The sequence below is a fragment of the Lepidochelys olivacea genome (genome assembly GCF_965140295.1).
Source record: "Lepidochelys olivacea isolate rLepOli2 genome assembly, chromosome: 1".
Classification (NCBI taxonomy): domain Eukaryota; kingdom Metazoa; phylum Chordata; order Testudines; family Cheloniidae; genus Lepidochelys; species Lepidochelys olivacea.
Window position 1 is genome coordinate 315,522,265 of NC_140411.1, and position 27,593 is coordinate 315,549,857.

At 40.7% G+C, this 27,593-nt stretch overlaps 2 protein-coding genes across 7 annotated transcripts in view; both read left to right on the forward strand.

The window, feature by feature from the left end:
- Window positions 1-400: 400 nt before the first annotated feature.
- LOC311515161 (secreted frizzled-related protein 2-like) lies at window positions 401-4,407 on the forward strand. The gene is made up of 4 exons (XM_084618046.1): window positions 401-754; window positions 1,366-1,535; window positions 2,480-2,572; window positions 3,946-4,407. The coding sequence occupies exons 1-4, from the start codon at window positions 471-473 to the stop codon at window positions 4,254-4,256; spliced, it is 858 nt and encodes a 285-aa protein (XP_084474172.1). The 5' UTR covers window positions 401-470; the 3' UTR covers window positions 4,257-4,407.
- A 3,617-nt stretch (window positions 4,408-8,024) lies between these two features.
- The window catches only part of HDAC10 (histone deacetylase 10), a gene marked incomplete at its 5' end in the record, with an annotated part of 33,768 nt that continues 14,199 nt past the window's right edge, over window positions 8,025-27,593 (forward strand). For 2 of the 6 annotated variants that reach the window (XM_084651543.1, XM_084651545.1), the window contains 14 exons: window positions 9,356-9,450; window positions 10,036-10,170; window positions 12,481-12,577; window positions 13,121-13,218; window positions 13,478-13,582; window positions 13,786-13,854; window positions 14,497-14,623; window positions 17,599-17,664; window positions 18,023-18,082; window positions 18,453-18,542; window positions 21,051-21,157; window positions 22,578-22,645; window positions 26,325-26,613; window positions 27,314-27,404. In XM_084651543.1, the coding sequence (XP_084507669.1) occupies window positions 9,356-9,450; window positions 10,036-10,170; window positions 12,481-12,577; window positions 13,121-13,218; window positions 13,478-13,582; window positions 13,786-13,854; window positions 14,497-14,623; window positions 17,599-17,664; window positions 18,023-18,082; window positions 18,453-18,542; window positions 21,051-21,157; window positions 22,578-22,645; window positions 26,325-26,613; window positions 27,314-27,404 (1,497 nt within the window). Of the gene's footprint in view, window positions 8,154-9,355; window positions 9,451-10,035; window positions 10,183-11,263; window positions 11,412-12,480; window positions 12,578-13,120; window positions 13,219-13,477; window positions 13,583-13,785; window positions 13,855-14,496; window positions 14,624-17,598; window positions 17,665-18,022; window positions 18,083-18,452; window positions 18,543-21,050; window positions 21,158-22,577; window positions 22,646-26,324; window positions 26,614-27,313; window positions 27,405-27,593 lie in introns of those variants that run through there. The other 4 variants (XM_084651544.1, XM_084651548.1, XM_084651546.1 and 1 more) reach the window with 4 other exon arrangements.

Here is a 27,593-nt window from a genome sequence, read left to right on the forward strand (position 1 = left end):
CAATTACCAAAAGCAAAACATTTTCACTTGATAAGTCAATCTGAGCTGTTTTTTTCTGCCAAATCAGCAATGTCTGACAACAAAAGAGACACACCAACCCCAGGAGACAGCCTGTCTGTCAAGTACTTTTCTAGGGGGTCACTTAATTCGATTTAGCAGGCACATAGCAAAACTACCACGTGTCACAATTTAATATGCCACATAGTATGCTGCAGCACTGACATTTTCAGACTCATGAAATCCCATATGTAAATTTTTGCATTTAAAGTCATCGTCTCCACCTCCCTGGTTATCACAACAATCACTTGAATGGGCAATAAGCCCAGGTCTTGTCTTGAGTGTTTTGATAAGCTGTTGATAACGAATGGGGCAGTGAGCTCAGTGAGTATATAAACCACAAGGCTTGTGTGTCTGAACACTGGAGAAGGACTTGACAACCCCATATTTAGCAACTCAGGAGTCACACAAAGATGTTTCCTGCAGCAGAGATGCTCTTTGCTCTGAGTGGCTTCCTAGGATTGACAATGGGTTTTGACATCGGATTATCCACTAAATGTGTAACGATACCTATGGAGATGGGCATGTGCCACAGCATTGGTTATTCTGAAATGAGGCTTCCCAACCTGATGGGACACACAAGTATGGCAGAGGTTATTCCAAAATCTGCTGAATGGCAGCACTTTGTGCAAAGTGGCTGCCACCCTCATGCAAGGACATTTCTGTGCTCTCTGTTTGCGCCAGTCTGTTTAGATACGTAAGTACTATGTCACGTTCTAAAATTCTGCCTTGTGTACCTGAATAGATATCAATCTGAATGTATGTTGTTAAATCTTAAAATGAAGATAATTCTCAGCCCAATTGTTTCTCTTTTGCTGAAGAATATTTATTAACCTTTCTTTTGCCTGCCTGTTCCAGGAAAAAATTCCACACAAGAAGTGTTCTACTTAAACGTTGGTCATGATGTAAAAAAAGAGAGAGTTGTGATCAAACAATGTTGGGTTTTATTTCGTTTGATTGCAGTGTTATTCATATTAATAATTTAGGGCCCAATCTAATTACTGCTGAAATCACTTATTGGACATAGAAGTAGGCCCTTATTGAGTGCCTATCAAAAATGACGTACAGGTATTTTTCTTAAAACAATGTATGACTTCTAAAAGCCAGCCCAAAGCCCAGATACAGAACCCCCAGCAGCACCCTCTGTCTGTGTGGACTTGCATCACTGATGAAGACTGAGGATGTTAAACCCTGACATATAAGAAAGACTTTCACAACTCTGTACAGAATTTACTGTAGGAATAATCTCTATTGTCACTGACTTCCAATAAATTTAACTGGTTGGACCTGATTTTTATTTTTTCACAGCTTCATCCATCCTTGCAGGAGTATGTGTGTCGCTGTTCGTGACAGCTGTGCTCCTGTGCTCCTCTGCCATGGACTGGCTTGGCCTGACAGTTTGTACTGTGATCGTTTCCCTGCTGATGAGGACATGTGTTTAGCATCTCTTAGCAAAGAATACAAACATATTCATAAAGGTAGATGGAGTAGATGGGTCGGATTGGCTGTGAGCTGTTTTAAAATCAAGTGTACAGAATCAATCAAATACAACTTGCCGGACAAATTTCAAAAACAGTCTCTTTTGTAAACAGTCATTTCCTTGGGTGCACATTTATTGTGCATGCATTCAGATCCATTTTGCACCCGATCCTGTGAAGTGCTGAACACCTTCAGTGTAAACTGGGCCAGATTTTAATTGGTATAATCAGTATAACTGCACTGTAGTCAAGGAAGGATGGTCAGATGGCAGGAGGAAGGCTAATATAATCATGCATATATGCAGCATAATCACCACGGTATCTACAGAGCTCAATGTATTTTATTTATTTACTGATAGGAGTGTCTATGGCCCTCATCACCATGTATTTGAGTACTTCATATACACAATAAATTTGTCCTCACAACAGCTCTGTGAGGTAGGGAAGGATTCCCATTTTAGTGCTGGGAAACTTAGGCACAGAGAGATTAATGCCCAGATTTTAGCACCCAGCAGCTCCTATTGAAGTCACCTTTGGAAATCTGGCCATAAATGACTTGCCCAAGCTCAGACAGGAAGCCTGTGGCAGAACCAATACTATTTCCGGAGCCCTAGCCCAATGCCTTAACCACAAGATCTTCCTTCTCGTGAATTTAGCATAGCATCACCAATAGAATTACTCCAATACACATGCCATAAATGGTACAAATTGATACCCTTGTCACTCTTAGCAAGCAATGTGAAAGGGCATGGAAAATGAACCCCCTTTTCATCCATAGAAGGGGCCCATTTTCAGAGCATTGTCTGGAAGCTTGCCTACATCACACCTGGTCTGTGGTTAAGTGAAGAATGTTACTCTTCAGGCCTGTCACTCTTGCACCTTTCATTGGCTCTAAATTCAGACAGCGGACAAAACAATAACAAGACTTTAATATTTCTTACCAGAATTGCCAAAGCCTATATGCCAGACCTGCCCAGCAGTGGAGGAATTCTTTACACAGAAAAGAGTACTTGATGTTTTCTGTGCCAATAATTTTGGTAAGTTCTTGTTAATATATGTACAATTAGAGACACCAGTATTTTTGATTCCTGAATAGTGGACACACTTCGTCACTTCAGATGTATTCAAAAACTATCTCTAATATAATTGGCAGTCTGTGATGTCTCTGTGTGTGTGTGCGTGTGTGTGTGTGTCTCAGGATTTAGCCCCAAGCCAATATCTTCTGGAAGTTCTTTCCCCTATAAACAATATACAAATAGGCTCCACGCTGATTTCCTTTGAATGATGAGGTTGCCTTATTGTCTATTTTATAACCAAGTGGCTTTTTTGTTCTAGTCTAATTTGCTGTACTACAGTGTACTTTATGGATAACATCTGTGGCAAAAAGGAATACTTGTGGCACCTTAGAGACTAACAAATTTATTTGAGCATAAGCTTTTGTGAGCTACAGCTCACTTCATCAGATGCATTATGCTCAAATAAATTTGTTAGTCTCTAAGGTGCCACAAGTACTCCTTTTCTTTTTGCAAATACAGATTAACAAGGCTGCTACTCTGAAATCTGTGGCAAAGGAGTGAAGTGGCTTTTATTGGCAGTTAAAACCAAAAGAAAGCTGAGGCACTTGGCTGTTTGACATTAAAAGAGGAAAATTCCTTACTGAATGTGTACTTGTGCATTATTCCTGTTAACCACACAAAGCAAGATTCAGCAAATGCTAACATTAAAAAAAAAAGTCTTACCTGATGAGGGTTTGAAAGTTCTGGCTGCTGCCTCGTTGGGCTTCCACTGACAATACTTTGAGATTACAGCTAGAAGCCTCTTCCAGAACCCACAGAAGTCAATGCTAAGACTTTCATTGATTTCAGTTGACTTTGGACCAGGCCTTAGGAGAAGTGGGCATGGAAACGCAATGATGCAGTTGGATCTGGGGAAATAGCTGGATGGGAAGCTTTACTGAGAAAGGGAAGAACGATAAAGAAGGTGGAGCAAAGAGCAGGCAGCAGTAGCCAGATATTTTGTTGGTTGATTCTGCTGAAAAATGGACAAAGTCACAATTTCCATAGGACCAGCTGGGATACCTGGGTTGCCCTACAAAGCTGGAATGATACCAGGGTGCTGGAACATCTGGTCACCCTAGTAGTTGGACACATGCAGTGTCACTAAAGATATATGACAGTGATCTTTGTGAGAATGTTACATTTTCCTGGTTGTGTGATTCAGTGAAAAACTTCTCTTATCTATGTCCCTCTTTAAAAAAATACTACCATAATCTATGGCAATGACCCAAAACAAAGGTATGACCTAATACTTATACTGTAGAATTCACTATGGATTCCTCCACTGCTCATTAGGCAGTATTCCTTGCTACACTTAAACAGTTAAAGCAACTTATGTGTTTTTTTCTCCCTAGCGGTAAAGGTAAAGCTGTCCAAAAAGAGAACAGTTTCTGGTGATCAGGAGTATAATATTGAATGCCAGGTGGAATTCATCAACCAGGGTTTGCTCTTGCCTTATGATACTCGGAACATGATACAACAGTGGTTGCTTATGAATGAAAATTGTACTCAGAGGATGACCCAGACCTACCGCCCCATGGTGTATCTCATTGTGGGGAATATTGAGGAAGGTACCGTTTTAGTAAACCAAATTTACCGCTGGCAGAGGAGGGACTCCCAGCTAACTTTGGCCACACGGAAGTGGAAACACCATAAATGTTTATAAATATTTATCTTATGATCCCTGATACATGTAAAAGGTGACTACTCTCCTCATACCAATGCAGTCTTGTAAATAGAAATGTATTATAAATGCAATGTAAAGTCTTAATGTAATTTTTTAAAAATATGTTATAACAGGTTGAATTCAACTTGGGTGTAAGTGGACATAATTTCTGTGTGGTAAATGGTGTTCCAGCCACTTTGGCCCAGCATGTATAAATGTGTATCCTCAGATTATTGTGAAAAATCTTGCATAATATGTATAACACTGTCATAAAACACTTTCTTGTGCAAATCATAACAATGAATGCTTCTAATGCTGTTTGAGGTGCTCAGCACCTCTGAAAATCTGTCTGTCTACAGTTTCTTAAGTTTTCTGTATTGCCCATCACTGTAATATCTCAGTATTGACTTTCACATGCCCTAACTGTGGTTTTAGGTGCCTAATTTTAGGCACCTGCTTTGATAAAATTTGGCCTACATCTACACTAATCTACTTAATTTCTTACATTGATGGAGTGTTTTAAAAGAAGGTGGCCCTCTACTGGACATTTCTATATGGACAAAATGGTTTCCTTTTCTGTCAAACAAACATCAGTTTGAGTGCCTCAGAAGGACATGGTTGGGGTGGCTAGTTTTATTTTATAATGGGTAGCACTCACAATAACATAGTATTAATATTTTAAAGCATAAGACAAGTACAGGTTTTGAAAAAGTACTTTCTTGATCGTGTGTGATCATTTTGAAAAAGTGTACACTCCTACTGGAATCTGAATCAGAACTCTACTGAATGCATCTAATCTGTTTTCATTTTATTAACTCAAATAAAACATTAGTTACTTTAAAAAAATCAACCCAGGTGCTTTACAAGCTGTCTCTGGGAATTTCATGGGACTAAGACAACTGCAAAAGACACTGATAATATTCAAGAAATGTAAAACATTATACTGCCCAAATTATTGTAATTAGCATCTTCAGTTGTAGTATGCCTGTGCTGATCTTAAAACACAGTGGTGATGGATTGGGCTCAATTTAATTTCAAACACATAAGAACTAATTTCATAAAGATGTATAATCAGCACAAAAACATGTAATAGCTACTGCATAAATTATCAGCTACACCAGTAATATGCTACCTGTTGTATCTGTATTTTTAAAAAGTTTAAAAAAGCATCTGGATTTTTAAAGCAAGGTCCTAAGGTCCCAACTACACCAACTAGAACATGATTCTCTACCATGCTCCAGGGCATCCTTATTAAAACTAAGCACATAGTTTTTTAGTGATTCATTAATCACCCTCTTGTTCACTTACATACAAAAATTTAAAAATTTAGCTTACACTTAGCTAATATATACAACCTTGTGTTCCTAACACTGTTAGCCCTGGCTTCTTGGCTTCTCTCCTCCCACCATTATATCCTATTCTCACCTGTCACATCTTGTCCTTAGTTAGACCCCAATCCTTTAATAAACTCTTTGATTGAGTCTACCCTTGCAGAGCTCATTGCGAACTGTAAGCTCTCGGGGGCAGGGACTGTCTTCTGTTCCATGTTGCTCAGTTCCCAGCACCATGGAGTCCCACTCTTTGCCTAAGGCCAATAGTAACAACATGGCTTCTTCTTACCAATGAGGACAAGAAAATATGGGACTGAATCAGATATTCCCTGATAACCAGAAACTTCTATGCCTAAACTCTGTACCGTTTTCTTTTTATTTCAATATTTTAGAGCTGTTTTCCCATCCATACAGGTAATAAAAAACTGTATTTAAATGGTTATAACAGTGTCCCCTATTCATAGCAGAGAGTTGTGTACAAGCATGTTTATTCAAGTAGTGCAGATAGGCCCCAATATGAATCTTTTCTAATAATTAAAATCCATATGGCATAGAGGTTTCTGTATATATATTGTGGAACTCTTGTTATGAATTGAGTAGTGTTGTTACTGGAACAAATCCTCTTCGTTAGATTGGTGGCCACAATTCCCATTGACATTAATTAAATGTAAATCATTTTCCAGAGGAAGTTGTGAAGGCCAAGACTATAACAGGGGTCAAAAAAGAAAAAGATAAATTCATGGAGGGTAGGTCCATCAGTGGCTATTAGCCAGGATGGGCAGGGATGGTATCCCTAACCTCTTTTTGCTAGAAGCTGGGAATGGGCAACAGGGAATGGATCACTTGTTCTGTTCATTCCCCCTGGGGCACCTGGCATTGGCCACCGTTGGAAGACAGGATACTTGGCTAGATGGACCTTTGTTCTGACCCAGTATGGCCGTTCTTATGTTCTTATATACATGCATTTGAACCAGAGCCAGCCCGTAGTTTGCTGTTATGGACTGGAAAACTAATACAGATTGAGAAATATCCAGAAGCTGAAACAACCTATTTTAAAGCTGTGTTGTATAATGAAGCAACTGCTTAAAAAAGCATGTAGTTGAAAAGCTCAGGTCATTCTGTCCTGTGGCTTGTGTGTCAATCTCTGGTGGTAAAATGGTAAATATTTAAAGAATTCTGTCAGTGCTTATACAAGTTCCAACTCTCCCACAAAGGTCACATTAAAAGGCTCTCTTCATGGTAACATTCACACCCAGCAGTGGGTGACCCATTCTAGAAGCACAATACCTGTCAGAATGGTCAGCAACATCACTAACCTGGTTTTGATCATACTAAAAGGTACACTTTGAGTATGATCCACAGGGAATTAGATTCATGGTTCTTTATAAAAATAAATTTCCTCTGAATGCTTCCGATGAAGTGAGCTGTAGCTCACGAAAGCTTATGCTCAAATAAATTGGTTAGTCTCTAAGGTGCCTCAAGTACTCCTTTTCTTTTTGCGAACACAGACTAACATGGCTGCTACTCTGAAACCTATAAAAATAAAAGGAGTTATTTCCTTAGTTTAGTTTTATTTACCTTTATATTGGGGAATTTAGTCAGGATTTAGGTTGAAGGGTTTTGTTGGATTATGGCAAAAGTTTAATAAAATACTCCTGTTTTAAACTGTCCCTGACTGGGAGTGTAACAAAGACTGGCCCGGAAAACACATTCAAAACAATCCCTAACAAAGGGGCTGATGCCAATTTGCACTAACAATATGTCTACACTACAAATGCTACAACGGAATAGCTGCAGCGTGGCAACTGTGCCACTGTAGTGCTATAGTGCAAATACTTGCTACAGCGATGGAAGGGATTTTACCTTGAGAGGTGGTAGCGAGGGCCAAGCGAGAATTCTTCTATTGATTTACCAGTGTCTATACCGGGTTTTAGGTCAGCGGACAGTCTCTGAGGATGTGAATTTTTCCCACCCCGGAGCGACGTAGCTAGGTTTCAGGTGCAGAGCAGGACTAAGTCTACTTTACACAGTGTAAGGGGGCCTCAGAATGGATATAACTTACACACGTACCCACCATAAGACCTCTTTACACACGAGAGAGGTGTAATGTGGCCTTCGTGTTATGAGAACCAGGCCCTTCAAGTTTCCTCAGTGAGGTTCACACACACACACACACAGTGCCCAGCCACCCTTGTCCCTTACACACACACACACACAGTGTCCTCCCACCCCAACCCACTCACACTGCCCTGTCCCTCACACGCAGAGTTCCCTGCCTCCAGAGCCCAGCCACGCGAACCCCGCGCACACACCGTGCTCTGCCACCCCTAGTCCCAGTCCTAGTTTTCTCTCTCACTCTCACACACACACACACACACACACACGTGCGTGCCCGACCATTTGACTCCTCCCTCAGAGATCGGTCACGTGAGCCACTTAAATGGGAAGGACGGAGGAGGGAGGTGGAGCAGGTTGGGGGTTTCGCTCCGGGTTCACGGGCTGGCAAAGGAAACGGGAAGCGAAGACAAAGGGGCCGCGCCGTAGCAGCGGCGCAAAGACAACCCAGGTAGGGGACGCAAGGCCCCCGCTCAGAGCAAAGATACAGTCACCTTCCCGCTTCTCCTTTGCACCCGCCCCTCTCTTCCCCCGAGGGGCGGTAGCCTGAAGCCCGTTATCGCCCCCGCACAGCCCAGGGAGGGAATGAGAAGTGCATGGCCTCCCCCTCCCGCAGTTTGCACCGTCTTTCATTCCCCTACCCCCGCCTTTATTCCGCCCCCGGGGTGGTTGGCTGCCTGCAGGACTGATGCATTCTCATACCCTCTCCCCCAGCTTCTTTTTTATGTGGTTGCACTGCTGAGCCAAGGGGTCTCACGGCCTTTTGCGGGGCGCCACTGAGCTCGGGGCGCTAGTGAAGTGTCAGCGCTCTCACACCGGAACCCAAGTGTTCAGACAACCCGCTCTTGGGATTATTGTTACTGCTGAGGGTGGGGTGACTGGATGGTCTGATTTTGCGATTGGTCCTGCTGCAAACACGCGCGCTATTTAAATAATAGGGAAACGGCTTTGTAATTTAGAAGTTATAAAATAAACTGATATGAGACTGAACTGGAAAGCTGAGCTGATCTGGGCAGTTCCAGGTTACATATTAACATCCCACTGGCTGATCTCTGGTCCTTGCCTTTGATGACACCAGTTTATTGTTTTGCATTTGAATTTGTTTTTGTCGCTTTATATCCGTTTTTAAAATGAATTTCTTTTTATATCCATAAGACCCATCCTTCTAAAAGTAAACCTGACAAAGGTTAATGTGATCAATTTATTATAACTGTAATGACTATGGTATAAATAATAACACTTTGGTTTCACCAGTCTGAGGATTACCCAATACTTCACAAACATACATTCAGACCAGCCCTGACAGATAGGTATGTAGCACAATGTTACAGTTTGGATAACAGAGAAAGTCTAGTGCTCTAATGGCCAACTATGTTGGCTTGCTGCATATTCAGACAATTGCAGGGCCTGAAGTGAGCTGTAGCTCATGAAAGCTTATGCTCAAATAAATTTGTTAGTCTCTAAGGTGCCACTAGTACTCCTTTTCTTTGTGCTCCAGTTTCTGGATCACTGCCTCTGCTTTGTATTGTTGCCTCTGTAATGTGGGCATTCATCCCCAAAATAGATTACACAGGATAAGATGATGTATGAACAGTTCAATCCTTTTTTTGTAATTTTTGTTTTCTGCCTGAATATGCAGAAATGTATCTTGGGATGTCTGTTTTGTTTTGTTTTGTTTTAGCAATGGCTTCAGGAACAGCTTTGATTTACGATGATGAAATGACAAGTTACAAACTACTTTGGGATAAGTAAGTCAGCTGCAGGTTTGCTGCATTTTCAATGAACAAACCGTTATTAGAGCGTTTCTAGAAATGTTGTGTACAAGAGTTGATGGGTGGCCCTGATTTCCATTTTGTGAGCTGCATTTTCTTGGGACCCAGAGAGTTTCTTTTATTTTTACGGCTTTTGATCAAAGTAGAATCCTGCTGTAAATCCCCTTTTTCTTTGCTGGCCTTGAGCATTATTTATCTCTGATACTCTTTTCATTTGAATACTCCTGCCTTCTTTATTTTAGGGCGCGCTCTCTCTCTCTCTATTTATTTATTTTATTTTGGCTTCGTTCTTTGTTGGTTGCACTCCTGATGTTTTTAAAGAGCCACATAAAATTTCTTCTTACTCATGCATTTTTATAACCAAAAAATGTTTGTTGTTCCCCCACCTCCCCAATTCCACAAACTGGAAAGTTTTCAAAGATCTTTTTTCTCTTATTCACCCCTACAAGAAAAATGAATCTTTTCACAATGAAATATTTGTGCGCAAGCATCCCTGAAGAGGATTTATAATAAGACTTGTTGATACTGTATTGTAACAAGATAATTTTTGTTTATTTGTAGCCCTGAGTGTGATATTGAAGTGCCGGAAAGATTGTTATCTTCCTATGAGCAACTTAAACGTTATCATCTTTTGGAAAGATGTGTCCATGTACCTGTCAGGGAAGGAACGGAAGAAGAGATCATGTTGGTTCACAGGTGTGATATCAAGTATAATGTTAATTTAATCACCTGGATTTAATCACCTGGATTTGATCTTTACAAAAACTGTTCATATATTTTGCTGCTATGAAAGGTCCTGACCCAAAGCTCATGAAACCAATTGAAGGATTCCCCCTGATATCAGTGGGCAATGGATCAGGCCCAAAATGAAAGACTGGCTAGATCTAGGTGTAGTGGGGGCAGGTGCTGAACAAACTTCCCTGCACAAGTCTGTAATGCCCCTAAATCCTGTCTGACAATTTTCTTGGTTTTCCTATTCTGGGCTTCTTTTGAGCAGAGATAGTGCTGGATACAATTGGCAAACTGCATACAACTGAGGCTCTGTACTTGTAAAACTTTAAAAGTAATCTTTAAACAAAACTGGTCCAACTTTGCCAGAAAAAGTGAACACAGGAAAAATGGTGATTTGTATAAATCAAATAGGAAGAGATGTTGAGGGGAAATTATCTAAGATAAATTGAATCAAATAGAAAGGCATTGTATTTAATTCTGCAGAAGGCCCTGGGCCTAGAGGGACTGTGGCATACATACTCAGAGAGGGTGCCCCAGAGATGGGATTCCTGAAATCAGAAGGCTCTGGCTGTAGCCCTGGTCCAAACTTAATTGTGGCATGTTGTGTAGTGGTTTTTCAGTATGGGCAAGTGTTGATTGTACATTAGGATGAAACCACCAAGTTCAATTTTATTTGTGATCTGGATCGGTGCCCACGCATGTAGAAAATCAGGCCCAAAAGAGGTCCCAGGGTGACCCACTCTGCCACCTGCCTCCCTCAAAAGACATGTAAAGTTCTTACTCTTCCTAGAGGATACCGCAATGGATTGGGACTCAAGAGACCTGGGTTCTATTCCTAGCTCTGCCATTGGCCTGCTGGGTGTCCTTGAGCAAGTCAGTTCCCTTCCCTGTGCCTCACGGGGACAAGGATACTGACCTCCTTTATAAAGGTGCTGTATAAGAGCTAGTTAATAATTATTTATGTTGAAATGTTTTGTATGTGTTGTTCACACCTGGTGCCTATGGGTTTAAGTTAGCTCTCTTTTTTTCTTTTTTCTTTTTCTTTTTTTAAATACAGTGAATTTGGATCCTATTCCTTAGTTCTTGCGAACCTCTTCATTTGGAGCCACTCTTTTACATCTGTTCCTATTAGGCAGCTGCCATTACTGTGTCTGTCTTCTACCTGGAGTGAGACTGTGGCTTGTGTTGCATGACCCCACATGAGAGTAAGGAGGCAGGGTGTAAGATGCATCATATCCTAAGTCACAGAGTGGAGGACAGAACAGGTTCCACTGGGATGCCATTCCCATGCAGTTGGACCAGGAGGGGCAGGGACAGACAATGGTTAGAACATTGATTCTGCCCTTCCAATGCACTTCCAATGCCAGCACAATTGAGCCAGTGTGGAGATGCAAAAAATATAAACCTGATAAAGGGCTGATTCAAATTACTTCTTCCATGGAGCAAGGGGAGAATTTGGGACTGAACTGTGACTCTCAGAATCATAATATCATTCCCTCATCAACTCTTGAGGCACAGCATCTCTGCATTGCTCTTTACTCAGGGCAGATTACAAAGGGACAATCTCTCCTTTGGACAGTAAGGGTGTAGAGTACAGCGTGTAGAGTACAGATGTTGCATGCCCAGCTAGCACAGATGTAAACACAACTGGAAACAATGAGGTATGGCTTCGGTGAGTAGAGTGGAATGAAATGCCCAACACACCTGAACCCCAGGGTGCATGCCCTATACAGGCTCTCTACACCCAAGCAGTCTCCCCCACCTGCTACACTGCTATTGTTAGCAGTGTAGGATCCCACTGCCTCCTCACTGCCAGAGCCTTTCACCACTGCCTTCCCCTGCCAGAACCTTTCACTGTGACGTGTGGTTACACACCACAGTGACAAGTAGCCTGTCTTTTACTGCAGCATGTAGCTACATAGGTACACGCCACCATAAGTGTACACAGCCTAAATGAGTGGCCTCCTTGGGGGCTGATAGCAGTCTCCAAACTGAACAACACTGCAAACCACACTTGGTTCTGCTCAGACAGGTTGCTAGTAGAAATGATAGTTGTCACGCTCTCATATGACCTAACATCTCGGTTTTGATCCCCGGAACACCACCGGATATGGGGGGTTGACATTCTGAAGCTAGGTCTCACATGCTACCACCAACCTCTCATATTATCACGTAGTCTTTTGTTTTCTCTTTGCATTAGTAGAGATTTTTCAGGCCATATCTGAGCTCAGTTAACCTGCTTTCTCTCTTTTTTTTTTTTTTTTTTTATTAAAGTTCAGAATACTTGGAAGTTGTAAAGAGCACCCAGACAATGAATGAAGAAGAACTCCGAAGAGTCTCAGGAAATTATGATGCTGTTTACTTTCATCCGGTACGTGGGCATGGCCATTTATATAAGTGTTTGTACTGTTGCGTTAGAAGCCCATTTTTTATAGCTGGAATTAAAATAGCCAACTTTTTTTCTTTTGTTTAAATATACTTGTCGTTTTTTTCACAAGGTACTTACGTTTGTCAGTTAAAATTACTACACTGATACTTGTAACAGCTCCACAGCTTCTGCTCTCTAACCACACCACCCGATTGAGGTATAGTTCTGGATTTTAACTTAAACTAATAAAACTAAGGAGACTGATAGTTAAGGCCAACACTTTCCTCCCATAATTCTTCCCATTTGTGCCTGTGTATTGCTCATGCTTCAGAACAGTGCATGATATACACAAATATTTCTCGTAAAAGTCACACTTGAATTTCTATTGTCAAATTCTGCTCTCAGTTACATTCATGTATCTCCAACTTCGCTAGGGAGGGAACACTTCAAATAATTTGTTATAGTGTTGCAAAACATGTCAGTTATATTTAGTTTAAACCAACTGGTGGGTGGCTGATGATGATAATGAGATTTTTTTTTTCTTAGAATACTTACCGCTGTGCTAAACTAGCAGTAGGAGCAACTTTGCAACTGGTGGATTCTGTGATGTCAGGAAAAGTGTGCAATGGAATGGCATTAGTAAGGTAATGAAGTACTTAGGAGTTTTGTTAAGGGTTACTGGCAGCAGGAATCAAACATGGGACCTCTTGAGCTAAATATATGAGCCTCTACTGCCTGAGCTAAAAGATAGGCCTCAGCCATGGCTGTAGCAGGGTCATCAATCTATAGCTGGCCTAGCCACCACTAGAGGGGGACAGAGTGCCACTCTAACCAGGAAGGGGTTACATTACTTTTCAGCCAAAGTTCATTCATAGTGAGTAACCATGTCAAGCTTTGTTTCAGGCCTCCAGGTCATCACAGCCAGCGAAATGCAGCCAATGGATTCTGTGTGTTTAATAATGTTGCCATTGCAGCTCAGTATGCCAAAAGAAGATACGGTCTCCAGAGGTTAGTGTATATTTGTCTCTGGGGTAGGTTTTCAAAGGCACAAATGTCAGTTAGGTGCCTAACTTCCACTGAAAGTCCATAGGCGTTCGGCACCAAATTGCTTTTGTGCCTTTAACAATCTTCTCCTCTGTCTGTTACTTACTATCCTCTTGACATGGTTTGCTGTGGTTCTTCTAGTGAATATTTCCTTTTGATTCATGCAGAATTCTCATTGTTGACTGGGATGTGCACCATGGACAAGGAATTCAATATGTATTTGAAGAGGATCCCAGGTTTGTAAATTTTTTTTGCATGTCCAGTTGGTTTATTTTTGGTCTCCTCTCTGTAGAATAAAACTCTTCTTACTTTGAAAATGGAAATTCCTACAAAATGACTCTCATTCTTTTAGGTACTTCATTCTCTTTGAAACTGTATTTATTTATTCTCATTTGTCAAACAAAGCGAAACAAACCTTTAAACCTAATTAAAAGTAATTTGTAAGTCTACTCTAGAAAAATTGACACAATATGAGCCCCGTGGCTGCCTTTGTTTGCTGATAAAAAGCTCTCTCCGCACCACTATCCAAATATTCAGTGAACAGTTGGTCTATGCTGTTTTCTGAAAGCTAAAAACTTTGAGCCCATCAGCAAAACCCCTCTTTCGAAAATTCTTTTTCTCTGGCCCTAGAGGAGTCTATGCCAGAAACTTACAGCAAAAGTGTCCTAGCTGAATTTAACTGTTGTGCTAGACTATACGGAGCTTTTCAAGTAAGTGGGTGCCAGTTTGTTCAGAGATTAGTGGAGAGAAAGATGAGGAATATTTGCTACTTAAGGCCTATTTTCATGCTTTCTGTGAAATGAGCCAGAGAGGGTCAGATGTGAAAAGATCCTTCATAACTTTTTGTTTCAGTTGGGTTTGTTTGTTCTTTCTTTCAGTGTTCTCTATTACTCCTGGCATCGCTATGAACATCAGCAGTTCTGGCCCTTGCTCAGAGAATCTGATTATGATGCTGTTGGTCAGGGAAAAGGAAAAGGATTCAATTTAAATGTACCTTGGAATAAGGTAAATGTTGCTTGATAGCATAACAGTGGAAATTCAGTAACTTTGTCATGCATTCAGGGCAATGTTGTCTTAGCAGTTTTAGAAGTAATACTTTTTATGAGAAATGCATTGACTTGATTACTTGGCAGAGGTCACGCGTTCTGGTGAATGGAATGTCTGCTGAGAAAATGACTTCCAGTGTGATGATTTAAACAATCTATCACCAATTCACACATTTCCCTTCCTTTATCTGTATGTTATTTAGTTAGGCCCCAGTACAGCACAGCATTTGAGCACATGATGAAATCCATCCCTCTTCAGCAAAGAACGTAAGCACGTGCTTAAGACCCATTGAAATTGGATGCTTACATACTTTGCTGAATGGGGATGGATGGCTGTACTGGGGCCTTAAAAGCTAAGGCTCCAGCTTTGTATTCTGTTCCTCCTGTTTAACTGTTGCTCCTGGCTTTCCCTAAAGTCTTGAAGGAACTGAGACCTGGATCCACAGAGGGACTTAGGCATTGCAATGCTTAACTTTTATGCACCTTGAAAACCACAAAGCCTGAGTTAGGATTTTAGCCCCTTTGTACAACACTTGGGGAGAGATAGGCACCTGAGAATGGGATCCATAAAAGCCAGCACTTTAGGCGGGCCAATGGGAGATGCTGACAAGAGGGGGATGTCCTAAGTCCCTCCGCTCTTATAGAGTTAGGCACCTAAGTCCAGCCTGCAGAGAGGCACCTGTCTCTGCTTGTGGAAACCCTTTTCCTGGAGTCAGGTGACTTAGATGCCTAAACTATTTTGTAGGGCCTGTCTCACTCCACACAAGATGGCAGGGAAGGGAAGAGGAGGAAAGCTCCCTAATAACCTTTAGCCCTGTGATTATCCCTTTTCAAATCCCTTCTCTACATCAGGTAGAGGAAGGAATTGAACCAGGGTCTCCCACATCCCAGGTGTGTGCTCCAACCACTGGGCTAAAGATCGTCCTCATTGCCTATTTTGTTAGTGTTAGGCATGCTCTGAGCTTGCGTGCTGGACTCAGGTAGGATAAGTATTCCTCCATCTATCTTCTCCTGGTTTGAGCATCGGTCTGGGGCTTAGCCATGAGATGGGCATCCAGATGCCTGTCTTAGGCAGCAGTGCGCATGCTTAGAGGCAGAAACTTACCTGCCTACGGGACTTTTACAGCAAAAGTTTAGGTACTGAGTGAATTTAGGTACCTGTGGGGTTAGGTGGCAGCCAGGTGGGGGTTTTGCAGATTGCAGTGGTGCCTAAAACTGGGACATAGGCATCTGTCATGGGATTTTGGATACAATCCAGACCAGTGAGCAGTTGTGTCACCATTTTCCCTGAAACCCTGCATGCCTTACAGTGCTTTGCTGCTGTAGCTCCCAGCCTGGGATGTTCACCACCTACAAGCATGCAGGTCACACCCTGAAGTGTCTGTGCGCTAGACAGTCCTGGTTCAGCAGCTCTGACCCCAGCAGCCTGTCTATAGCCCCACTGTGTCTTCCACCAGCCTCGGTTACAACCAGCAAGGTGACCCCAACACATTCCCAATCCCAAATTTTCTCAAAGCCTGTGTGCTCTGCAATGTCCAGTCCTCACCTGTTTCAGAGTAGCAGGACAGTAGAGAAACAAATGAAATTTATTATTTCTCTGCAAAGACACACAAGCACATCATAGCTTATTAACTTAACTTGAGTAAATGCAGCTTTCCCTTTAAACAGAGCACTGAATTGGTTTATAGTAAAAAATAAAACAAATTAATTAACAACAAGACATCGGTTCAGTGATGCCAAGTAGAAGGAATATACCTAGAAAGGGCTACAAGCAAATAAAAGTGAAAAACACACATCTAAAACTCAATCTAGCAAGGTATAAGCTTTGTTCAAGATGGTTTCTCACCTACATTCAGTTTCCAGAGACTTCAACTTCTCCTTGGTTGAAGGACCCATCTTTCTCAGCTTGCAAGAACTCTGTTCCCTTGTGTCCATCTAGTGATGGAAGCCAAAGATGGCTTCTATCTTTGCTTATATCTTCCAAAGTTCAGTGACTTTGTTTCAAGAGGTGGGATGATCTCATGCTGTTTTCCCCTTCCTGTGGGCTTCCCACCTCCCTGCATGTAAATGGGCTTCCATTGTTTTGATTCCACATGCTTAATTTACAGGAGAATAGTTTACAGGTAAATAGTTGCATTTTATCCTGTCTGGGAGGGAAACTGTTTCACCTTGTTTGGCCACAGACTTTAAAGCATAATATCATGTAAGTATCCATATTTCCTCATATAGTGTTAGTAAATACCTTTCCCAATTATATTAATCACCAGTGTGTCATTAGCTTCCAGAAAAGACCTCTGTACACTGTATACAATATTACAGTCTTATAAAACTCAGTTGATTCAGTTGCTTATCACTTGAGATTCGCCACCCTGTGCTTATAGACCATTAAAACTTTGAAACAGATTCTTCTGAGGGTACCCCTCAAAGTAAAGTTTATTCAAGCTGTGAGGAAATCACCATGGAATCTGGTGATGAAGGAAGCTCTGTGCTCTTTTCCCCTCTCTTCCCCCACTTGTTAGCTTTGTTACCTAATATTTAAAAGTGGACCGTCATTGTCTTTAACTGAATACTGGGCTGGTCAGAGAATCAAATACACATTGCTTTGTGTAAGTCATTCCTGTTTACCAGCTCCCCCGACATACCTGATTTCAACACATTTTAGTCATAATTCTACTGTATATCCATAACTCTTAATATACACTGCATACATATATCACACAAGAATATAAATAGTCAGTGTGTTATTAATTTTTAAATTATACAACACAAGGCACATTTTGTACAAAGATTATTACAGTAGTGTGCAGGGTGTGAATACAGGCATACTTAGGATCACAGCACCTAAAATCTTTTGTGGATCTGGCCCCTAGAAAATAAACACATTACTTTCTCAGAAAAAAGAGCTGCTTCGTATCTCATGCATTGGTTTTGCAGGTCGGAATGGGAAATTCAGATTATCTAGCTGCATTTTTCCATGTGTTGCTTCCAGTGGCTTTTGAGGTAATGTTTTTGTTCTAGTTTTTGAATAAAAATAATAAAAAAGAACCTGTTACCCTTTCTAAATACTTTTTAAAGTGGTGTTTTTATAAATATCTGTAGGTATAGGAATGCTGTATGCATTTGAAATGCAGTCGGTCCATTGTTTCTACTGAAAGGAGTGGCTGAATGATTGATGCCTGACTAGTGAAATATTGAAATGAGTTAGGATTTTATTTTTACATATTCAGTGTAAAAGGCTGTAATGAAAACAATACAAAGGCTAAGTCTTGAATAAAGAATTTTCCTGAGTAATCCAGTTGACAGGACTGGGCCCAGGGATTGCAAAAATTCCATATAACATATCTTTGTTTTATCTTAGTTTGTTCCAGAACTTATTCTGGTCTCTTCTGGATATGATTCAGGAATTGGTGACCCGGAGGTAAGCAATTTTACAGGATTTTGCATCTTTTCTCATTCATAATTTTATTTTAAAAGTATACTTATATTTTAAATGTCCTAATTGTCCAGCTATTGATAGATAGATTTTCACTTTGACCAAGAATAAAACCTCATGTTTCAGCCTAATTCCTAAAAGTTCAAGATTATTTTCAGGCCTGAGACATTTATGGGTTGGTGGGGGGAGGTACAGATTTTTCCACATATTGCACATTTGTCTGAAATATCTGGTGCTGGAACCAGGATACTGGGCTATGTGGACCATGGGTGATCCACTATAGCAGTTCTTATGTTACCGGCTTTGTTGACCAAGGCTTCTATTTCTTTCTTTCTAACATTTTCCTGGTTTTTAGGGTCAGATGAATGCTACTCCAGAGTGTTTTGCCCACCTTACACATTTCCTAATGCAGTTAGCTAATGGAAGGCTGTGTGCAGTTCTAGAGGTAAAGCTTTAAACGTGTCATTTTTTTGTACATTTTGGAGGGGAGGGTCTCTGTATAAGAGCCTCACCCTAGCCTGAAACTAGAAATAAAAAGCTCAGCAAAATAAATTCTTTCCCTATGCATGTGAAACTTTACTAGAATGTCTTTTTTGAGAACCAGGAATGCAAGAATGGTTAAGATTTTACAGTGCTCTTGTGAGTGTGTAAAAAAGCTGCATCTCTTTTAAACTAACATTTTGTAGTCTACACTTTTGATGGAGAGAGAATTTATATGATGATTTTATATTTGGATTTAAAAAAATAAAGCTTTCAATGTGGGTTCATAGTGCTTGTGCACAGCAACTGGAGTGCTACTCCGAACCATATCAGATCCATTAAGAACAAGGCTGCATTATGGACATTTTTGCAAGTAAACCTTGCCCCAATAGAGCTTTTAAAGTCATCTGCCCAAGTACATATTTACCCAGTAATGGAGTCCTTATTGATTTCTCATTGTATTTATTAAAAAACCTCTACACGACCTACTGCTATTGAAAGCTATCTTTTTAACTAAGAAAATATTTTATCTTTCTGAACATTTCATGGTGCATCCTTCACACTCACCCTCTCGACAGCATCCTAAAGAACTGATGGCTCTTGTGGGCATGTTGAGTTTGTAGAGATATTACTACTCATTCAAGGCATCCAAGCCTGGTTTCTCTCCTAAGGCGAACCCATTTCTCATCCTCATTCTCCATTTAATTATTCCTTTTAAACCTCCTCTCTTCTGCCTGTTACAGAGTTACAGTTGCAGTCCCTTCTTTCTAGCTAAGACAGAAGCAAGCATTGTCCTCTGAGGCTAATGCCATGGCTGCTCCATAAGCAGGCTGCAGGAAGCACTTTACCAGCTGCAACCCAAGTACCTCACCTCTGATGGGCCATCAGGCCAGCCACATCTCATAATTTTAACAAATGCTATTTGTGATATTGCCTGGCCCTAGTTACAATCCATTAGTCTTAGCAGAGAGGCCAAGAACTGAAAGGGCATGGAAAGTAAAATACCTGGAAAAGACTCTTGTACATCAAAATTAATGTACAGTGTGCCCGTGTTGCCAAGAAGGCCAATGGCATTTTGGGATGTATATGTAGGGGCATTGCCAGCAGATCGAGGGACGTGATCGTTCCCCTCTATTCGACATTGGTGAGGTCTCATCTGGAGTACTGTGTCCAGTTTTGGACCCCACACTACAAGAAGGATGTGGAAAAATTGGAAAGAGTCCAGCAGAGGGCAACAAAAATGATTAGGGGACTGGAACACATGACTTATGAGGAGAGACTGAGGGAACTGGGATTGTTTAGTCTACGGAAGAGAAGAATGAGGGGGGATTTGATAGCTGCTTTCAACTACCTGAAAGGGGGTTCCAGAGAGGATGGATCTAGACTGTTCTCAGTGGTAGCAGATGACAGAACAAGGAGTAGTGGTCTCAAGTTGCAGTGGGGGAGGTTTAGGTTGGATATTAGGAAAAACTTTTTTCACTAGGAGGGTGGTGAAACATTGGAATGCGTTACCTAGGGAGGTGGTGGAATCTCCTTCCTTAGAAATTTTTAAGGTTAGGCTTGACAAAGCCCTGGCTGGGATGATTTAGTTGGCAATTGGTCCTGCTTTGAGCAGGGGGTTGGACTAGATGACCTCCTGAGGTCCCTTCCAACCCTGATATTCTATGGTTCTATGATACATTGGTCTTTTACCATTCTATACCTGTCAATGGATGAATAGTGGATTTCAGTCTCCAGAGGTGTCAGTGTTGCAATCTTTGAGCACTAAGGTGTATATCAGAATAGATACTTGCAGATGAAAATGAGTTTAATAGAGATGAAAGCATCATGGGTGAGATCCTCACCCCCCCAATTCTGACCCTTTTATGTTGGGTAAGAGGGCCAGAGCAGTATAAAGGGGCCCTAAAATTCCTTGTTCCAGCTGGGTGAGGAGTCCCCTTGTGAAAGCACTCTAGGATCCTGCAAGGTGGGAGGGTCCCAGAGCTCAGGCTAAACATCTACACTGCAATTAAACAGCCCCTTAGCCTGAGCCCTGTGAGCCTGAGGCAAGGGCCAGCCGTGGGTTTTTAATTGCAGTGTAGACGTACCTTTAGTGGCTCAGTACGGAATCTCACCCCAAGTTTCCCAATTTTTTATTTTTTTATTTTTTTTGGTAATATCATAACTGATTTCCAGTAATGCAGTCCAACCATATTATGCTCATTGGTGTCATTTCACAATGACGTATTTTAACAAGTTGCTTCTGACTAAGTGTTTTCAGACTGAAACAGAAACTGTAGCTGACTATTTATTTCCATGGCACTAGCCATTAGATCCTACTTTCCATTTAGCTAACATGCAGGCATATTTCAAAAGGTGGATGTAGAATATTTTTAAATGAAAAAATATACTTTCTACAAGCACGTTTTACAGATAGTTTATTTAGTACGTATTTGTTCTTTGCATTGCACAAAATATAGTTTAATTTTCCTAGGGTGGATACCATTTGAAGTCATTGTCTGAATCAGTCTGCATGACTGTAAAAACTTTGCTTAGAGACCCTCTCCCCCAGATCTCTGGAGAAATGGCACCGTGCTTAAGGTATGGATCAAGAAATATTTTGTTTCATGCTATATGTGTCTGTTCTTCTTGTTTATGGAAGACGCTGATTGTACATTGAACTGGATCTATTGGAGTGTGAGCTAGAAATCAAGTCACATGGGCATTTCATATTATTTTTTCTACTTGTATCATCAAGCCTAAAAGTGTAAAGAAAACTACCTTAAAACCTGAATGTGGGAAACAGAACATTTCATTAAAAATGCTACAATTTCCAGAAAATAATTAAAGTGCTCATTCCTTACTTTTTTAATCCTGATGCTCAAAAATATTAAACAATATTATGATATTGATAAATGCAAATTAAGAAGTTAGGCCCCAGTTCAGAAAGATACATAAGCACATGTCTAGCCTTAAGCACATGAATAGTTCCATCAATGGGACAGTTAAGCATGTGCTTATTATACCTTGCTGAATCAGGGCTTTAATATGCTGCTACAATGCATTATTTTTCTGACTCTGATCGCTCCCACTTCAAAATGATCCATGTATTTCTGGTTTTGTTTTCCTTTTCTGGGATTATTTCCAATTGAGCTTAAAAGGTGAAAGAACTCAGGAGGGGAATTTTTTTTACTATCTCTATCCTTAAGCCTTGTTTCTCTATAGACATCCACCTCAGTCAAAGCTGAACTCCTAATGCCGTGACTGGCAATACCAGATGATAACAGCCAGTGGGAGAGTGAGTTTGTGGGTGTGGTTTTTGGAAAGGGGGGTGGGGGGTGAGAAAACCTGGATTTGTGCTGGAAATGGCCCAACTTGATTATCATACACATTGTAAGGAGAGTGATCACTTTAGATAAGCTATTACCAGCAGGAGAGTGGGGTGGGAGGAGGTACTGTTTCATGGTCTCTGTGTATATAATGTCTTCTGCAGTTTCCACAGTATGCATCCGATGAAGTGAGCTGTAGCTCACGAAAGCTTATGCTCAAATAAATTGGTTAGTCTCTAAGGTGCCACAAGTACTCCTTTTCTTTTTGCGAATACAGACTAACACGGCTGTTACTCTGAAACCTGTCGGACAGCAATGTGTTCGTGTAATGGAACACTAAATTGTATTATACTGTTCAGCCTCTAGGTTGCACTGTGTGAGAAATACCTTATTCAAGCTAACCTCAGCCATACCTGCGGGCAGAGCATTAAAGGATGGTATAGTGAGCACATCTGGTGTCTCTCTTGCTCACAAACAAGCTCTGTACTCAGTCGATAGCTGATCCAGGACTACAACACTACACATTCTCTTTCATTTTCTGTGGCTGACACTTGCAAGTAATCATTCCAAGTAACATGCCCTTCTCTTTGTTTTTCTAGCAAAAACTTCAGAAACGGAGTCTTATGTTCAGCTTGGCAACCTTCCCTATATTTTCATCTGAACTGATGATGCTAATCACTTGTCTTTTGTAGTGCTGTTGAGTCTATACAAAATGTGAGAGCTGCACATAAACCATACTGGAAATGTCTGATGTATGAAGGTAATTGGTCTTCTGTTTCTTTTTGCTAATGTGATTGATAAATGTGATACATACTTGAACTCCAGAAAAGATTTATAATTAATATCCATAGGTTCAAATAACCTACCTACTTCACGGAAGTATTGTGAGGGATCACTATTCAGGGCCAAATTCTTTGCTGGTGTAATTTGGCATAGCTCATAAGAACATAAAAATGGCCACTTGGGGTCAAACCAATGGTCTATCTAGTTCAATATCCTATCTTCCAACGGTGGCCAATGCCAGATGCTTCAGTGGGAATGGACAAAACAGGGCAATTCTCAAGGGATGGATCACTTGTCGTCCAGTCCCAGCATCTGGCAGTCAGAAGCTTAAGGACGCCCTAAGCATGGAGTTGCATCCTTGACCATCTTGGCTAATAGCCATTGATGGACCTATCCTCCGTGAACTTATCTAATTCTTTTTTGAACCTTGTTATAGTTTTGGCCTTCACAACATCCTGTTTCACAGGTTGACTGTAAGTTGTGTGAAAAAGTACTTTCATTTGTTTGTTTTTAAACTGATGCTTATTAATTTCATTGGATGACCCCTTATTCTTGTATTATGCGAAGGGGTAAATAACACTCCCTCACTCACTTTCTCCACACCAGTTATGATTTTATAGACCTCTATCACATCCCCCATGTAGTAGTCTCTTTTCCAAGCTGAACAGTCCCACTCTTATTAATCTCTCCTCATATGGATGCTGTTCCATACCCCTAATCATTTTTGTTGCCCTTCTCTGTACCTTTTCCAATTCCAATATACCTTTTTCATAGAATCATAGAATATCAGGGTTGGAAGGGACCCCAGAAGGTCATCTAGTCCAACACCCTGCTCGAAGCAGGACCAATTCCCAGTTAAATCAGTTTTTTGAGATGGGGTGATCAGAACTGTATTTAGTATTTAAGGTGGAGGTGTACCTTGGATTTATATAGTGGCATTATGATATTTACTGTCTTATTAGTAAGGCTGCGAGTCTGTCATGGAAGTCATGGATTTTGTGACTTTCTGTGATTTCTGTGACTTCTGCAGCGGCCAGTGCTGGCTTAGGGGCTGCCCAACTTGGGCAGCCCCTGGGCCAGCAGCAGCAGTTCAGGGGTGTGGGAGGGGACTCAGGGTTAGGGGCAGGGGGTTGGGCAGTGTGTGCGTGGATGCTTACCTCGGGGTGGGGGGCTCCCTGGTTCCCACTGGCATGGCCCTGCAGCTCCAAGGCAGTGGAAGGACTAGGGGGCTCCGTGTGCTGCCCGTGCCCATAGGCCCCTGGGCCGCAGCTCCCATTGGCTGCGGTTCCTGGCCAATAGGAGCTGTGCAGCCGGAGCTGGTGGCAGGAGTAGCGTGCAAAGCCCCCATGGCTCCTCTGCCACCTAGGAGCTGCAGGGACATGCGGAGCCGGGTAGTGACCTCTGCCAGCCCTACCAACCATCCAACTTCCCCCAGCACCTGTGGCCCCCTGCCCAAGTTTTAGTTAGGGGTATATAGTAAAAGTCATGGACAGGTCATGGGCTGTGAATTTTTGTTTACTGCCCATGACCTGTCCATGACTTTTACTAAAAATACCCAGGACTAAAACATAGCCTTACTTATTAGCTATCCCTTTCCTAATGGTTCCTAACTTTCTGTTAGCCTTTTTGACCGTCGCTGCATATTGAGTGGATGTTTTCAGAGAACTATCCATAATGACTCCAAGATCTCTTTCTTGAGTGATAACATCAAATTTAGACCATATCATTTTGTATGTATAGTTGGGATTATGTTTTCAAATGTGCATTACTTTTCATTTATCAACATTTGAATTTCATCTACCATTTTGTTGCTCAGTCACCCAGTTTTGTTCGATCCCTTTGTGATGCTTCTCAGTCAGCTTTGGACTTACAAAATTACTCAAGAAAGTTAAGTTATCATCTGCACGCTTTGTCACCTCACTGTTTACCCCAATTTCAAATAATTTATGAATATTTTGAACATTTATGAATATGTCCCAGTACAGATCCCTGGGGGATACCACTATTTACCTCTCTATTCTGAAAACTGACCATTTATTCCTTGCCAGAGTTTATGCTCCTTTCTATTTTTTGCTTCTAACCACCACTTTCACTCTGTTTTTTAGCCATGGTGGCACTTTTTGTTCATCTTACTATTTTTTTTTTAAATTTTGGGGTATACATTTAATTTGAGCCTCTATTACGGTGTTTTTTAAAGTTTACCTGCAGCTTTCAGTCATTTCACTCTTGTTACTGTTCCTTTTAATTTCCTCATTTTTGTGTAGTTCCCCTTTCTGAAGTTATATGTTACTGTGGTGGGCTTCTCTGGTATTTCTCCTCACCCCGAAGGATGTTTAGTTTAATTATATTATGGTTACTATTACCAAGCGGTTCAACTATATTCACCTCTTGCACCAGATCCTGTGCTCTGCTTAGGACTAAATCAAGAATTGCCTCTCCCCTTGTGGGTTCCAGGGCTAGCTGCTCCAAGAAGGTCTAGAAAGTCTAGAAACTTTATCTCTGCATCCTGTCCTGTACCTAGTCAATATGGGGATAATTGAAATCCACCATTATGATTGAGTTTTCTATTTTTATAGCTCCACTGATTTACTTACTCCAGCTGAAAATCTGGTCCTCAGTGTCTCAAAAATGCTGTGACATCCTTGGTTGGAAGTGCTAATATGTATTAAAGGATGCACAATCAGTATTTGGTCCCCAGTGAGCAAAGGGTTAACCTTTGGTCAGCTTCCTCCTCCCTTTGTATGCTTGCTCAGATTGGCTGCTTGAGAGACAAGAGGGGCAGAGGATGCTTTTGTGAAGGTTTGGCACCAGTGTCATAAGTCTGGGTTAAATCTCATGCTGAGGAGTATTGTGTGTTCTTTTTCTGTTTGTTAATTTATTTTGCTTTCTTCTTACAACTACTAGTGATATTCCTTTGTGGCAAAAACCTTGCTAACTGCAACTGGTTTTCTTTCTGCTGAATCATTCCACCAATTCAGAATATAAAAGCGGTACATGTTCTGAAAAATATTCCTTTCATGTTGTTTGTTTCGTTCCTTCTACTGTGGTCCATCCCAGCTAATGGTACACATTGTAGGCTTTTTCAAATTGAGGTTGTTGGGTAAAAGCCTCATATATAGGATTCTAATCTCTTGAGATTTACACAGATATTCCCAGTAATGTTTATGGCTTTTATTCAAGGATGAGTATACCTTTAGGCCCCAATCCTGCAAACACTTCCTGCAAACACTTATACAGGTGCATAACTTTATGTACATGAGTGGGTCTGATGAACTCAGTGCAATTAATTCAGTTAAGCACCTGTAAGATTGGGGCATCAAAGAATACAGAACAATTTATTTTACACTGCAAATAAAAACTTTTAGAAACAGCTTTATTTGCTTATCTTTCATATTAATCAAAGGAAGGTTGAAGCCATATTATTATGAAAACAAGAATGCCAAATATCACTTCTGAAAATTACATATTTCTTTGTAGCATAAATATGTTGAAATCAGCACCTGCAAATATATATTTGCACCAGCCAGGCAAATGCACCCCTCTATGGTAAATAAATGCAATTACTGTACATGTTAATATATAACATTTTTAGTGCCTAGGAATTACACTTGCGTTTTATGATACTTATGAACCCAAAAAATGCATTTTTTTTCTAGAAGCAACTCCTTTACACAATCTCGTTACCAAGTCAAAACAGATGATGGAGGCTGAGCTAATTCAAACTAGTACACATCCCACAGCAAAGCAAGCGGTTGGGAAGACTAACAGTGATGAAGCTATCAAAATAGACAGGTTTTTGGAATCACACATGAAAAAAATTCTCTTTCCAGTGCCTCCTGTTAAAACATCAGCAGCAATTGTCTCTAAAGCTGATGCACATTTGCTACCAATATCTGTTCAAGTGGAGATGGAAATGAATGCACAAGAACTGAAAACTCTTGTCAGGTTGGTTTTATTTATGTGGCTGTCAACTTAATGTTGCGGAGTGGGCATGGTATAGTGATTTGACCACAGGACTGGAAACCAGTGACTCTTGTCTTCTAATCCTAGTTCTCTGATACTAACTTTCTCTTTGGCCTTGGCCTTCCTTAACCTTTGCCTCAGTTTCTCCATCGGCAAAATAGGGTAAATGATATATATCTCCCATGTCGGCAAAGCTCTTTATAGAGCTTGTCAGAACATTTGTGACTAAAAGTAATTTAATCAAATATACTGGGTTTTTTTGTGTTTTGTTTTTTCCAAAACTAAAACACTTTGCAGAAACATACCGATTTCAATGAAGTTTGCAGTAGGAAGTTTTCTGAGGGCCAGGGCTCTCTGTTCACTTCTGACCAGAGAGAGGTAGAGGGAGACCTGAATTGAAAACCTAAGCTTTTCAATCCATAAACAACTGTTTCAACACAATTCTGTTTTGGAAAGTGTCCCAAAGGGTTTTGTGGAGTGAAAACAAAGTTCAAGATCTCAAAAATTGTCATGAAACAAAATTGTCATCCTCTGACCACCTCTAGTTCTTTGAGGACAAATGTGTAGCACTTATAAAATGCTTTAGAAACATTTATTAATTAACATTACTATACTATTCAGAATATAACAGATTATTATTCATAACCCAATTTTAATTAGTTTTAAAAAACTTATTTTACAGTGCACTTGATGCAGAACTTGTGAAGGAAGAGAGAGCTTTACTCTCTCTTCAGAATGTGGTGGCTATCCTAGATAAAATACTAAAGAAGAAGGTAATATTAACTGCCTATATTGTTTTCTATGTTTCTTCTGCTCTTTGATTGTTCTTCAATGTTAGCTCAATATTAGTTATGTCTTTTCCTATCCTGCTAGTCTCCGTCAGATTGTATCTGTGTTAAAATTGTGACTACTTACTAAAGTAAATGGGAAAGATAAGAGAAAATATATATGAACAGCAGCTT